At 39.6% G+C, this 14,599-nt stretch overlaps 2 protein-coding genes across 2 annotated transcripts in view; one reads left to right on the forward strand and one right to left on the reverse strand.

The window, feature by feature from the left end:
- The window catches only part of PI4KA (phosphatidylinositol 4-kinase alpha), a 69,973-nt gene that overhangs the window by 30,241 nt on the left and 25,133 nt on the right, over nucleotides 1-14,599 (forward strand). The window contains 5 exon segments of the mRNA XM_061561349.1: nucleotides 9,813-9,921; nucleotides 11,419-11,555; nucleotides 12,870-13,003; nucleotides 14,178-14,260; nucleotides 14,489-14,559. Coding sequence (XP_061417333.1) covers nucleotides 9,813-9,921; nucleotides 11,419-11,555; nucleotides 12,870-13,003; nucleotides 14,178-14,260; nucleotides 14,489-14,559 — 534 coding nt within the window.
- Nucleotides 704-9,132, reverse strand: LOC133348505 (pigment epithelium-derived factor-like). The gene is given in 9 exon segments (XM_061561346.1): nucleotides 704-1,776; nucleotides 3,737-3,950; nucleotides 5,693-5,835; nucleotides 6,198-6,401; nucleotides 7,080-7,235; nucleotides 8,238-8,307; nucleotides 8,309-8,419; nucleotides 8,553-8,636; nucleotides 9,071-9,132. Coding segments are annotated over 8 exon segments (1,323 nt in total). The 5' UTR covers nucleotides 8,619-8,636; nucleotides 9,071-9,132; the 3' UTR covers nucleotides 704-1,417.

Here is a 14,599-nt window from a genome sequence, read left to right on the forward strand (position 1 = left end):
AAAAACTGGTACCTTACAAATATATTTTTAAATTATGTTCTCTGGCCCCACCGTGTTAAATGCAGTCTCTTAAATCCTTCTTATCTCCATCTCTGTGGCCTTTATGTTTGAGTGCTATGAAATAAGAGGCACTGCCTGAAATGGCACCAATTATATAAATGTATATATTTTTTCTGTTCAGGCAGTGTTGTTGTTGTTGACGATTTTTTTTATTATCTGGTACATTTGTGTGTGCAGTAAACAAATTTATTTTGTGACTTTGTTGACAGAAGCCACACATTTTGGGCATGGCTCTACTTTCTGGAGCATATTATAATCGGGAGAATGTGAATTATAAAAGGTTTGAATAATAGTGTGATTTCTGTGCTGTGTAAGAACATGTGTTGTACTATTGAAGACATTAATTCAAAAATGTAACCAGATCTTGACATTCCTTTGTATCAAAACCAAGAAAGCTTGAAATTCAGAATATAAATTTAAGTATCAAATAACGTTTGAAAAAAAACTGCCCTTAAATGTAGTTATTTGGTTAAATTACAATCGTTAAAGAGACCCTAAGTAAGAAACAAAATGTACTTTTCATAGAAAGCAAATTGTTTCTGTGCGCAATATACCAACGTGCTCATAGCTTATACACATTTGAGTTAACTCTTGAGCAATATAAACATTGTAACCATTTTTGAGGCAAGAAACTCACACGAACTTCACTCCATTTGTTATATATTTGCCTTCCCTAATTACATGTTTTTTTATCATTTAGCAAGGTGTGACGTTTTTTAAACATAAACAACATTTTTTAGAATAATAGTTGAATCAGGAGTTAAATACAGTGATAAGCCTTGATATTATTTGGGACGTTGTCATTTTCGTCTATCAAAAAAACAATTTTGCATACACCTTTTCCCAAAGACATTACACTGCTTGCATGCAACGCGTGGTGTCGTATTTCACAGCTAGTGTTACAAATATAATGTGGCATCCGGATCCATGTGTTCATTTAATTTTGTACATAGTCACGCTTGGATAAGAAAGCAAACATCTGCTAATATTGCATTTTTACAGATTAATTGAAAATAATCAAAACAAATCCAGTATATAAAATAATATTTATGACATTTTTGTACCACTTTGAAGATCTTGAGTAAAATAGGGTGTCTGCCAGTTGTATAACATGGAAGAGATCATTTACATGACTGTCAAGTGGAGAATTATGCAGGTACTAAAATGACAGATTGTCTCTTCTAGTACATTTCCTAGATGGTCGTTTACTCCTCGTGTCGAGCTAAAAGAGAGATCCCTCTGCGGCCAAATTGACCCCAACGTCGCTGCGGCACTTTGCGTATACTTAACAAAATGTGAATGCGCATTGTGATTTGTGTACGCCCTTGCCCGGGGGGGGAGGGCTTTGATCGTGCAATCAGTGCCCTGTGGTGGGGGTTTTGTGCAGGCGTTTGCCGTGCCCGCGGCGACGCTTCCCGTGATTGCCCTCCGCACCCTCCTCTTCCTCCTCGACGGCTGCGTCGGTCGGGTCCATGACCCGTCCGAGGAAGAGCACGGTGCCTGTAGACGTGTCACGAATGAGGAAGAGGAAGGGCCGGTCCACTTTGAACACGGGGTAGATGGGATTGGTACGGGAGAGGAAAACGCCGGTCACCGCCGCTGCCTCCGCCCCCTCCTCCGTTAAGTCCATGGTGGCTACGTGGGTGACGGCAGAAACTATCAGGGGCTCCTCGGATATCTTATGGAAGTCCGGTGCCATGAACAGGTCATCCAAACCTGTAAATAGGTTGGGAGAAAGGGGGAATACACAATGTTATTAATACTATTGTTGATAGCTCAAGAACACATCTACATGTGCGGCCGTTTTGTGCAGTGTGTAATATTTGTGCTTGCCTGCATGCTTGGAATGACACTGAGAGACAAAACAAGCAACATGTGGATTAGCGAACAAATGCAAGTTTTTGAAACATTTACATTCAAGAAAAGTAAGTGGCTTTGGCGGCAGGACGCATCTGTACGAGGCATGGTAGCCAGTGGTCGAAACTTAACAACAGAGTGGCAACCAAATCAGGAAACGGCTTAAAGAGTGAAGCCAACGCAGAGATGAAACGATTAAATCAAGCCATGTGCACTTGTTAGAAGTTATTGTTTGCAGCAGGACCATGGGAGATGGTGACAGCTTAAATAGTGGATTGTTCATTTTTTATTATTGTGATCAATAGCATCATCATGGCTGATGATGGTGATGTATGTATGTTGAACTTCTTGCACACTTTACATAGCCAACTGCGCTAATCTGAGGTGCAGTGCTGATATTCTTGATTTGTATTCAGTTACTTTCGAAGTAAAGGAAATTAAATGATCAATACTTAAATGATTTTACATCTAAACTCGTTGCTAATGACTACAGTACGTATAACATTCAGTGGCTCCAAGAGTAAAAATAGTCCACACGATTCTCCTTTTAAGAAGCTGTCAAACAATATCAACATGATATAGTTTGCAAGCCTACTGGCTATCAACAAAGATTAGTTCATGAAGCCATCCATATATACAGACACAATTTCAACCGAGAAGATGGTTATAAACTCAGCAATCATTCGAAATATGTCATCAACCACTTTGGGTCATCACTTGATTTGTGTTTTCTTGTCAACCTCCACCATCAGCAGTGTGGGTGTGTGGAGCGAGGCGCAATGATTGCTTGGAGGCCATTTTGGTGGAGACCCACTGCCGGCACTACATTAACATTAGCTGCCCCGCCCATGCTGCTGACACACTTGGGCTACACCAGAGGTCGCAAACGGATTTTGATTACTTACCCGTACCCGTACCCGGCCGCACCAGGGTCGCAAATGGGTACCCGTACCCGTACCCGGCCGGGTACGGGTACCCGTTCCCTACCCGTACCCGTACCCTACCCGAAATGAGTGACAAACGGTGGCTCACCAGTGACTCACGGCCTACCCGTACCCGGCCGCACCAGGGTCGCAAACGGCTACCCGTACCCGTACCCGGCTGGGTACGGGTAGCCGGGTATCGGGTAGGGTACGGGTATCGGGTACCCGGTTGCGACCTCTGGGCTACACCTATCTCTAAACCTTTATAAACAGTTTGCATTTAGAGGCTAACTCCCCCCTTTTTCCTGATGACGACTGCTTGTGTTGCGATCGAAACGTCGTGGTTTTTGTTTTATTTTTCTATCTACGCGACTTTACTGAAAGAACCAAATATCTTTGGAATTATACCAAATAGGATTATTTCCAAATCCATATCTCACTAGACTTAACCTGCTTTAACATGCTTAAGATGTTTTGGCGTTCACGTATATATTTAACACCATTGGAACCTCATTTGCCAGAAGAAAAAATATGATAATTGTTTTTTTACCCTTTTTATCTGGCAACAAAACTGACAACTTTTTTACATGGAGTCATGTTTGCATAGACCACAATACCTGCAGTCATAATGCAAACATCTGGTCCAACACCATCTGAGACTAGGCTCTAAGGAAAGCTGTCTCGGGTGTGGACCAATCAACTTCAAGGACAGTGCATACATTATCAGAGTTGTGTTTTTTGTTTACATTATGACTGCCGATATTGTGGTCTATGCAAACATGACTCCTTGTAAAAAAAGGCGTCAGTTTTGTTGCCAGATAAAAGGGTAAAAAAACAATTATCATATATTTTTTAGTTTGTTAAGTTGTTCAATCTCAGTGCAGCATTTTTCTAACCAAGGTGGTTGAGTGCAGTTGAAAGGTCCTTTTTCATTTTGAGGCGCAGGCGAGGAAGATAAACTATGCGATTTCCTGATTTCAGCTGTGACTCGGTGAGGTTGAGCAGCAGATCGGAGGACAGACTCTGCTCCAGGGCGGTCAGGTTGGTCGTCACTTCGTCAGGCAGAAATATCAACATGTCTTTGTCACCCTGGAACTCAAGTTGTGCAACCTGAAATCAGAAAAAAACAATGTCCTGTGAATGTTTACAGAATAAAGCTTCACCAAGTCTGAATACTCTAGTTCCAGTGTGTGGCTCGTTTGGGATACTCTTTCAGTTGTTTGAGGTTTTTTCGTTATTATGAAGGTAATATCGCTGAAGTGATAATCTAAAGGCATCAATCAAACTGTTAAGAAAAGTAAACGGGCTTGGGCAGGGCATGTTGCCAGAAAGGATGATGGGCAGATGCTACAAAATAATGATGGAGCATATCTGAGAAGTACATCCACCCAGGAGATGGAGAGATTAAATCTCCTCCTGTGCAGGATTGTAGGTGGATCGTTGCATTGATGAAGGACCATGAGGGATGACAATGGCTTGCAAATACCTTCATCCAGCAGTAGATTGATCGTGGCTGACGAGAAAATTATAGAGCATGGGACGGTGCATAGATAGTTTAGAAACCTACTCATTATTTTTTTTTGCCGATACATATTTAACCTGCCAGTGTGTGAGGTATCACAAGATGACTCTCTACGTGATCCACCAAACACCTCCAAGTACGCATAACCACCTCAGGCATTTATCTTGGTAAAATAATTAAGTTGATTCCAGCCATTGGTTAATCCACCGCTGGAGGAAAGCCTCCCCGTGTCATGTCCCTCATTGTGGTTGTTTGACCATGCTTCACCGAGTGTGTGCGCAGAAACGGATCAGATATTATTTCACACTGACGTTCGCCATGATGGAGACTTGCACTTGGGCCGTAGCACAATGCGCTAACCACTGCATCACTCGGCCCCACCATTTAATCATTATACTTTCATGACATAGATTAAACAAGACATCGCGTAAGCTGAAGTTTCAGTGATTGTTCCTTGGTAGTTTTACACTATTAGTAGTACAGATTCAATTGAATCCTTTCTTGTGTGAAAAGGCTGTCATCGGATGAGGTGATTGGATCGACTGAATCTGTTGGAATGTGAACCAAAATCAGCACATGTTTTGATTGTAAGGTTATGAGTTCGATTCCCATGTGGGGATATTGATTCAGGTTACTTATTTCTGACACTATTAAAAAAAACCTTCCTTCCTTCAACTTTTAACATCAATAATAACGGTGAAAACTACTTAGTTTTAATCCTGAATACACATTTTATAAGAGCACCTTCTCCACATGGGAATGGATCCCAACACCTTGTACAATGAGTGAGAGGTCACCCGACCCCTTACATTACAGCAGAGCTGGCTTTTGGGAGCTTGTTTTAAAATATATTGTACATGTATATACAACCAGGATCTGGTTTTGATGTGGAAAAATCGGACCTGACAACTTGGTTCAGGCCCATTCAGCGCACATGTGGCCAGTGAAATACAATATTACAATAAAATGTACTTATAAAATATCTAAATGTGACTGCATCCCAAATAGCTGTATGCAAAAAAAAACAGAAGAGGACGACATTTATTATTTGTAGCAAATGGAAAAATTAGGGGCAGGGGGGGGCTGTATGAGACATTTTTATAGATGGAAATGATCAGCCAGATTGTATGCCTAAGTTTCAGGCACTTGTTGGCAAACTTGATGCCAGTTTTTCTTTAGGAACACTGGTGGATGTGGTGTCTTTGTCAAGGATTTATTTTTTTGTTTGGCAGTATATTCGGTATATTGAGCCTCTTTGTCATGTACAGAAATGTAAAGTAAATCAAGTGTGGCATTTTAGGTCAATAAAACATTTAGTGATGCAGCTTACTTTGTATGGCAGGTATGGATGACGTCCTGCCTTTACTGGGTATATAGAGTCATACATCATGTCCACCATGGTTTTGTTTTCTTCGTTGATATGGAACCAGACTGGTGATGTATTATCTTTATAGAATTGCTGTTCCCACTTCCCTAAACACATAAATAATCCATAATACAGGGTTTTTTTTAGACATAGCTTCAGTACTTCGTTTTTAAAGTTAATTTCAAATGCCTTCTTACTTGTGAAACTATAATTGCAATGCTATGTTTTCCAATGTATTTATTTTAATGTCCACAGATAAGTTACAGCATTTATATTAACAAATATGCACCGCTATATAAAACATTACAACTGTCATAGAATGCAATATTCTTTCTCATTATTGAACACATTTGCTTGCACGATAAATAGTTGTATTCAATGGTTTAAATAAAGCAAGGTATTTTATGCAGAACATGTAAAAGTGGATGAATAGGAGGCTCATAGACGGCCTCGTGTGTCTCTCTTATACCCTTGAAGTAGATAGCACTCAGGAGTAGCATCCTTAAATTGCTCGGAAGCTCCTGAAGAAAATCTTTGATTTTCCCATCCGTCTTTTCTTCCACCCAACTATTTATTTTTTTTAGGTCTTTTTCTTCAGGACCATGGAGATTTTCTGGTTTTGCATGGTAGTTTTGTTCAACTACATCCAAAAATTCCTTTTTGATTTTAATGTCTGAAAAGAGAACACATTATGTTACTTCACAGATAATCATTCACAGCACATTGTCAATCCACTGCTGAATGAAGGCCTTCTGCATGCCACGTCGGTCAAGATGTATTTTTTAAAATCACATTTCCTCATTCCTAGTCAACGTGGGTAGGTTGATGGGGCTAGGTATTGTGCAGAACCAGTTCAGATATCGCTGACTGTTCACTGTGGCCAGGAATCAAACTCGAACCGCCTGAGCATATATTGCAGTGAGTGTGGTGCATCACCACACCACCTCTACTCTTTGGTTTTTTCGGTAAGTCACGTAGTTAAACCGCACCACCTCTTTGCTTTTTACAGTACAGTACTTTATGCTAGTTTTCGGTCTTGTGTCAATGCACTGCTGCACGAAGGCTTACCCACGCCGATATAACGGTTGAGGGAGTTGTTTGACCATACTTCACAACACTGGTTATTGTGGATTGGTGAAGTGGTTTGGATCGGGAGGGGGGGGGTCCACAACCAATTTGGATATCACCGACCACCAATGTTAGCTGTTGCTAGGACTCAAACTCAGGTTGTCAGTTTCATAGGACAGTGTGCACAACCACTTTACAAATGCTTCTTCATTTTGTGTTACATTTTTGTAATCATATCCCTTGGTCCGTTTTTATCAACACATGGAAAACAAAACATATTTACTTCTTGCTGCAAAGATGCGAGCTGCCATTTTGGACACACTTTTCCCAGAAGTGATTTTCTGGATGAGGTCACAGAATGTGCTGTGCACGTTGGGGTTGCGGAGATGAGAAAAGTAAAGAGTTTTGGAAAGGGCTTGTTCTGTAGCTCCATGAGCCCCTAGAACACAAGACACAATATCCAGTTTACTACCCCAGTCCAACGGTATGATTTAAATATACTTGCATCATTGATATTTTTGACTTTGAATGCAGAATATACAGTACATTTGCGTATACTTACAGCAAAATGTACTTAAACATAATTACTGTTGTTCATATGTATAAAAAATACTTGTACAAGTGGGATAAAAGTTAGTGACGCAGCTGTGATAAGACAGTGGAACACAGATGACGGGCCACGACATGGCTGTAATTTACCCTTCAAATAAGTACATTTTAGCTCAGTAATAGCTAGTCACAGTTATTCAAGATTGAAGTTTAACGTCAACAAATATACAGCCTTTCAATGTCATGGTTTGTCCTGTGATGTATTCGTGGCGGATTTGTCTGAAAAGAGTGCCTGATAACAAATGGTCTGACTTACATTACACTATGCAGTCCATTATTGTCACGGATGGTGCGTTGTTGGATGATCAATGAACATGCGTCAATGTGCTCACAAAAGTAGCAGCACACCATCATTGTTAAGCGAAAGTTGATGCAGAAGCAGCATCGGGCAGTACAGCCCGTAAATGGCAAGTACATCCATTATCTTCTTGGTTCTTTCGGTAAAGTCACGTAGAATTGAAATAATAAAATAATAAAAATAAAACATAATAAAATTATTCTCACGACGTTTCGGCCACAACGCAAGCAGCCATCCTCAGGTGGAAAACAGGTCTGCTTGTGTTGTGGCCGAAACGTCGTGAGAATTATTTTATTATGTTTTATTTTTATTATTTTATTATTTCCATTCTACGTGACTTTACCGAAAGAACCAAGAAGATGAATCCCTGCAGTCACGAAAGCTTTAAATCGAAATTTTACATCCATTATACTGTGCAGTGCGTTGCTATCACGGATGGAGAAACGGTATGTTGTTTAATGATCAGTGAACCTTTCGTATGTGCTTACAAATTAGTTATGCAGCAGTAGTGATAACCAGTGAAGCAGCCCTTACCAGCAGTAAGCATGGCAAGTACCAACGAAGTGGTCAGGGGAGACATGAAGATGTTTTCTCCAGGGCTTTCCTTGCGCAACGGCACGGTACAAATCGAAACCGAAGTTTGCTTGAGACATTGCAAGTCGGGTCATGGCGAATGAAGTCGTGGGTTCTACCATTTGCTGTGGAAAGCCATGTTCCTTTGAAATAAAAAAAGACAAACAATTGACACCAAAGTAGGCGATAACACTCTTCAATAGACTTCATGAATGTGTGGCATAATGTACGATCACCATCGCCATGTGTTTACTGCACGACGCTGTCGCGAGTTACCTTGTGTTTATTTCTTGAGGACGTTGCAGACGTCACCAAGAGAAGTAAAGTCAAAATCGGTAGCATTTTTTTTGAACTGAAGGGCTGGAAAATACAAAATATGGTTTAATACTGCTCAGCTTGTGTACATATTGTCCACAGTTGCATATACAATGCTCGGGGGACTCATTCCCGTTGAATCATTTGAATATGGTTTTACTAAGACATTTTCTTAAATATACATCGTTTATTTAACCAAAAACTAATTACATTTCTATTCTATATACTTTCATCTTACAAACAAAACATACACAGAGAAATACAAATGTAAAGGAAATAAAAAACTACTAAAGTTTGTTAACTGCCACTGTCTACCAATGCAACACGTCAGATTAGTTGAGTCAATGATTAATAAAACACATTCTTACAGTATAACCCAGCAAGGATTTTTGTTCACGTAAAGTAAGACATTTCTTGCATATTTAAATACAATCCCTGCTTTAAGTGTTGGGTTATTTTGTTAGAAGTTAATTGCTTACCTGACTTGTGGAGTAATGAATTTCCTGTGGCCCTGGATCCCACTGTTTTATGCCAGAGATCTTGGGTAAATATTTAGAGGGTCACTGAATAAACGTTTGTGACCTTTCAAAATTGCAGCCTTAAGCAGAATTGGCCTGACTGCTTATTGTGTAAAACACGCAAACGTATGTTTGTTACCTTATATATTACTTCTTTTTATGCTGCTTTTTCATTCAAGGAAAGTGGGGGGGAAAAAATCACTATTGTGGGACAGTGGTTTTTACGGATTTTTTAAGCCATGCTAAGTATTTTTCGTTACCGAAGAATATACAATTCTCTTTTACGAGAGTTCCCGTGTCTTCCATGTCTTTGAATCACAACGAGATGTCACGTTCACACACAAAGTGGTTTTAAGATCCCCAAAAATATCATAAATACCATCTTACTTGGTGTGTGTTGATGAGCTCTGGGAGTCTCAGTGAGGCCCATTTCGTTAACTATGGACAAATGGCTACCGTTTGTGTAAAGACGGAAATACATGTTCCTTTACGATGCAAGCCATCACTTGATCCTCATTTAGCTACTTTTGTTTGACATTAACATCAGCATCATTAGCAGTACTAATTAATCCCAGAACACATTTGATTACATCATGGGTTGTGTACATGATATTGGAGAGTTTACAACATTTTTCGGCATCTACTTTGCTGAGTTATTAAATAACACAAATTCTCGTTTTGTGTTTTTGTGTGTTTTTACAAGCTGACACGAAGGCTCCCTCCGATTAAGGAAGCCAAGCCAAGACTGCACAAGCTCTTCAGAGACTTCTGGTTCTACTGTGTCGTAATGGGCTTTGCTGTACAGGGTTCAGGTAAAATTCAATAACACGTTGTTCATTTGGTTAGTCTTTTTCAAAAAGTTTCCACACATGGCGCATATATAATGAATCACCCTTCCAGCGATATGATGAAATGTCACGATCCAAGGCTGTGGCTCGATTTAAGAATCGTTTACTTTTCACAGTCGAAATTGGGAGTGTTTCTATTTTATATCGTTTGCGTAGTTCTATTCACTCAATTAACCGAAGGATAACACGAGCATGTAATTTACAGAAATCACAAAAGATTAGCATTTCATGGTTTGATCCATCATGGAGAGCAAGAGTAAGAATAGATTTAAAGCGATGATATGCTGCTTCATGCCTATTGCACAATGATCAAAGTCTTTGCTTCGACTTACTGCATGTCTGCATATGTGCAATGAATATAATGTGAATATACCGTTCAGTCAACGAGTTAATTTTAATTTGTTTTACAACCAAAATGATTACTTCATTTTGATACATATACACTGCATACTTCAACGCTCCTAAGCCTATGCTGGCCACCATCACTGACGCACACCGACCCAATTGTGTTGAGGCCCTGTCAAAATAACCCCCACGAACAGCATTGCATAGGGATACCTTTATCCAGTGGTGGTTTGGTATAAGCAATGTACATTGCAATGTACATTGCTTATGATGTCAAATTTCCATAATAATTCTACAATTTAGTTGCATATACCTTCACCGTGATGAATGTAAAGGAATGGAAGATTAACATTAATTATTAAACACGTAAAATAATGATGCTTTGATTTTACATGTGGCGAAATGTATAAATAAGTTGTTCCTCCTTTGATATTACATACCAATACAATACCACTTGTTATTTCACTTTATGGCAGTGCACCCTGAAATGTAACTTGAGTAATCTATTTTTTCAAAATGATATCTGTAGTGTTATTGAAGTCATAATAACAAACTAAAATACAGGATTACCGTTTTCATGTACAGTATTTAAGTTAAGGTCCTTTACATTTGTAATCAAATCTAATTTATTAGCTCTATCGAATGTATATTTTAAAAGTACTGTCATTATTTTATGATGTATTATGCCCCTTAATTTTCAAGAAGGCTCAGTTTTGTTGCATTAATCTGCCAAATATATTAAATATATTCCAGATCAATTAATATGAATACCACGTGAAAAATCACATTTAAAAAATCCTTACAAAAATCTCATGCGTTGAACTGACACATTTAACAATGATCATGTAATCTCGACACCATTTACCTACATTTGCACTCCACTTTAAGAGTAATAAAACATAAAATCTTGACTTAAAGCTTTCGTGACTCAGGATTTCATTTTCTTTTCCTGAAGGCGACCGCTTGTGTTGCGATCGAAACGTCGTAGTTTTTTGTTGTTATTTTTCGTTATTTTCTTTGAACCTATCTACGTGACTTTCCCGAAAGTCCCAAGAGTATAATAAAACATCAGTTGCTTAATTCCCGGTCATGATGTTGTATTTGTTTTCACACTAGGGCTTTGGCCAGAGGAATGGTATGAAGGAGTTTGTGAAATCGCCACCAAGTCTCCGCTTTTGACCTTCCCAAGCGGCGAGCCACTGCGATCGGAGCTGCAGTACAATTCGGCTCTAAAAAATGACACCGTGTCTCCGGTAAGTCGACTCATCGGGATTTAATGGTTGGCGATGCTGGGCGATTGCCCAGGGTGTGCTACTTTTTAAGCTGGTGGTGCCAAAGTGAGAGCTGGGAAAGTTATTGAGGGCCACAAAAAGAGTGATGGAGTATTTTAGAGGTCTCGGAGAGAATTTTGTGAACCCGTCAATATATGAGGGAAGGCAGACATGCGTTGTAGTAACAATCATGTAAGAGCATACTTTATTTTTACACTATTCAGCCTGAGGCTGGTACTGCTACTAAGGGGCACTGGTGCTGTTTGTTCAGTCCAAGAGTAATTATGAATTTGAAGTGATTTAATGTCTGAACTGACCATTGTGGTGAAGTATGGTCAACAAAACCCTATGAGCAACATTGAGTGGGGATGCCTTCATTCAAAGAACTGGAAATAACAAGTGACTGAAGATGAACTTGTTAAAATGAATGTATTTTTTCGTATCTATAGCAATTAGCTTGATATTACATTAATGCACAATAATGAGTCAAGAATTTACACCAAATGGGGATGTAGAGAGGGTAGAATTGTGAAAAATATATATTTCAACATTTGGCTTTTACAATACACGCAGTATTGCTTTTCAATATAGTCTAATGTTAGCATACACATACAATGAGAAACATGTATCATTGTGAAGTATTTATGTTTTCTAGTTGCATTATCCTCACAGCTCACAAAAATGTAGTTAAATCTTGTAGAAATTGTAATTGTTGTCTCCAGCAAACCAACTCACAGTCGCGATGAAGCTGATTCTCGCCTTTTTCCCCGTGTGTCTCCTCCTCTCGCTGGTCTTGCACGACCGTTCGCTTGGGAGTGCTATGTCCCCTACTGGCCACTCGTAGTTTCACCTACAGCACGTAACATATGGCCATTTGGGAGAATCATTGTTCAGATATATTTCTCTCTCTGTATTAATTTGTAAAGAACTGATATTGATTGATGTAGTTGCAAAATAAACTTGCATTGCCGATAGCGGTTTATCGATGCATCAATTCGCCGATTAATATCGTTTCTTAACCCTCATGATTTGTTCATCGAACGGCATTTATAGGAAATTAATGTTTCCCATTTGTTGATGTTGTCTATGATTGTTTCGTGTGACCTTCCAGCCCCGAGGAGCTCCTTAAAATCACTAAAGTGTTGAAGAAAATAATCTGCACAGGAATGAAATCACTACCCGGAATTGTAAAAATGTTTACGAATCATGAAAGGGGGCGAGTCGATTACACCTCCAATTACTTATATTGTCCGCATTTTTGTTTTACCTAGCTGTATGTTGCCTGTGTGCTTCTAGGCGGAACTGACTGAGCTGCGGATGAGCAACACAAACCTTCTGGATCCAATTCAGGAAGTAATTGCGCTCATCAACAAGCTGGATTTCGCCATGTCCACCTACCTGCTGTCTGTGTACCGCCTTGAGAACATGCGGTCAGTTAAACTTTCACGCAACACACAAAACAGCACTAGGCATTTGTACATTATGCAAACACCATGGTCCTCACACCTTTCTTTCTCGTCATATGACAAAGATGACATTGTATAATGTGTGGACATGAGAACATTTTAAGACATTCACACTCACTTAACTGCTACAGTCCAGCACACTTTCTGGGTAATTGTTGATGCTTGTTTGGGACAGCTGTTTATGCTGTTCAAGAGGTGAAGCCAGTTTGGTTCAATCTGCAGTTATGACTGCACTGTGATAAGGGGCCATCCATTTAGTACGTATGCATGGAGGGGGGAGGGGGGGTTAACCAAAATGCGTACGCTTGCGTATGGGGGGTCTACTGACAATGTACGTACGCATAGGAAAAGGGGGAGGGGGGGTGAAGCCTCGATAAAAATGTCTACATTGACCTTCAAATGAGTTAGATAGTCCGGCGGTGGACTCTGTTTGCTTAAACACGTTAATATTATTAATCCTTGATCGTTTCTGCGTGGATTAAATATCGGCCGTTCTTTTGGATTCGGGGGGGGGGGGGGGGGTGCGTACAGGGAGGGGTCAAGTTTTTACAGATTTTTGCGCAAGTACTAAATGGATGGCCCCTAAAGTCTGTGACTTCAGCGTGGGGAGAAAAAAACATGTTTCACAAGTATAAAATTAAATATGAGGCATATGGGACAAATTAAATGTTGATGTGGTTCGACATGTAGTTGGCATACGTGTGACACAGCTGATGCTGCCAATGATGTCATCAAGCACACACCCCCCCCACACACTATTACCTCTCATCCAGCCACACGTGGGAACAGAATTGAATAAGTTATAGTTTTAAATGCGTGTATACATGTAATTTACGTGTCATTTGACACCATGTACACCCTTGAAAAATAGATTGTGTTCATCCCCCTTTCAATTCTTTGTCCTGGTAGAGACAGAGTGTATTGTACGTGCATTTCTACAATGTCACTCCTCACCACTTATCTTGCTCCGTCCACATTTTCTCATTTTCAAAGCAGCATGCAACTTCTCTTTATATGATCTTAATTAAATTGAATATTTCAGAACATTCCACTGTCCCGTTGTCAGACAATGTAATTATAACGATAAGAATGAAATCACGTCTCTTTTAATATATATATTTTTTATATGTAATTACAGGGTGTCACATTCAATGGACCAGGATAGGTTTCAAGTGATGTTCCTTTATCTGGAGGACAGAGCCATCCAAAAGGATAAGGCAGGCAAGTGGTATATGCAGAACACTTCATTATGAACAGTCTAATTTTATGTAACATTCATCTTATTTACCAGTTATCTACTTCAGTGTAATGTTTGCTCCCGGACATTTACTGGAATTAAAATATTGCTTAAGGATGAGGTGAAGCATTTTGATAACATACTCATAGTGCCATCTTGTGGATGCGTTGTTCAAGCGTACGTGGTTTACAATTTTATTTTCTGTTCTTCAGGGATGATGCAGTGTGTGGCCGCTGTAGCAGACCGAGTTTTTGACGTATTCTTGCATGTTATGGCTGAGAAGGTACGTTTGAAATTGTACATACAATTAAGCACTTTTAACA

The sequence above is a fragment of the Lethenteron reissneri genome, chromosome 27, assembly GCF_015708825.2.
Source record: "Lethenteron reissneri isolate LAM-NWPU_2019-01 chromosome 27, ASM1570882v1, whole genome shotgun sequence".
Taxonomy (NCBI): domain Eukaryota; kingdom Metazoa; phylum Chordata; class Hyperoartia; order Petromyzontiformes; family Petromyzontidae; genus Lethenteron; species Lethenteron reissneri.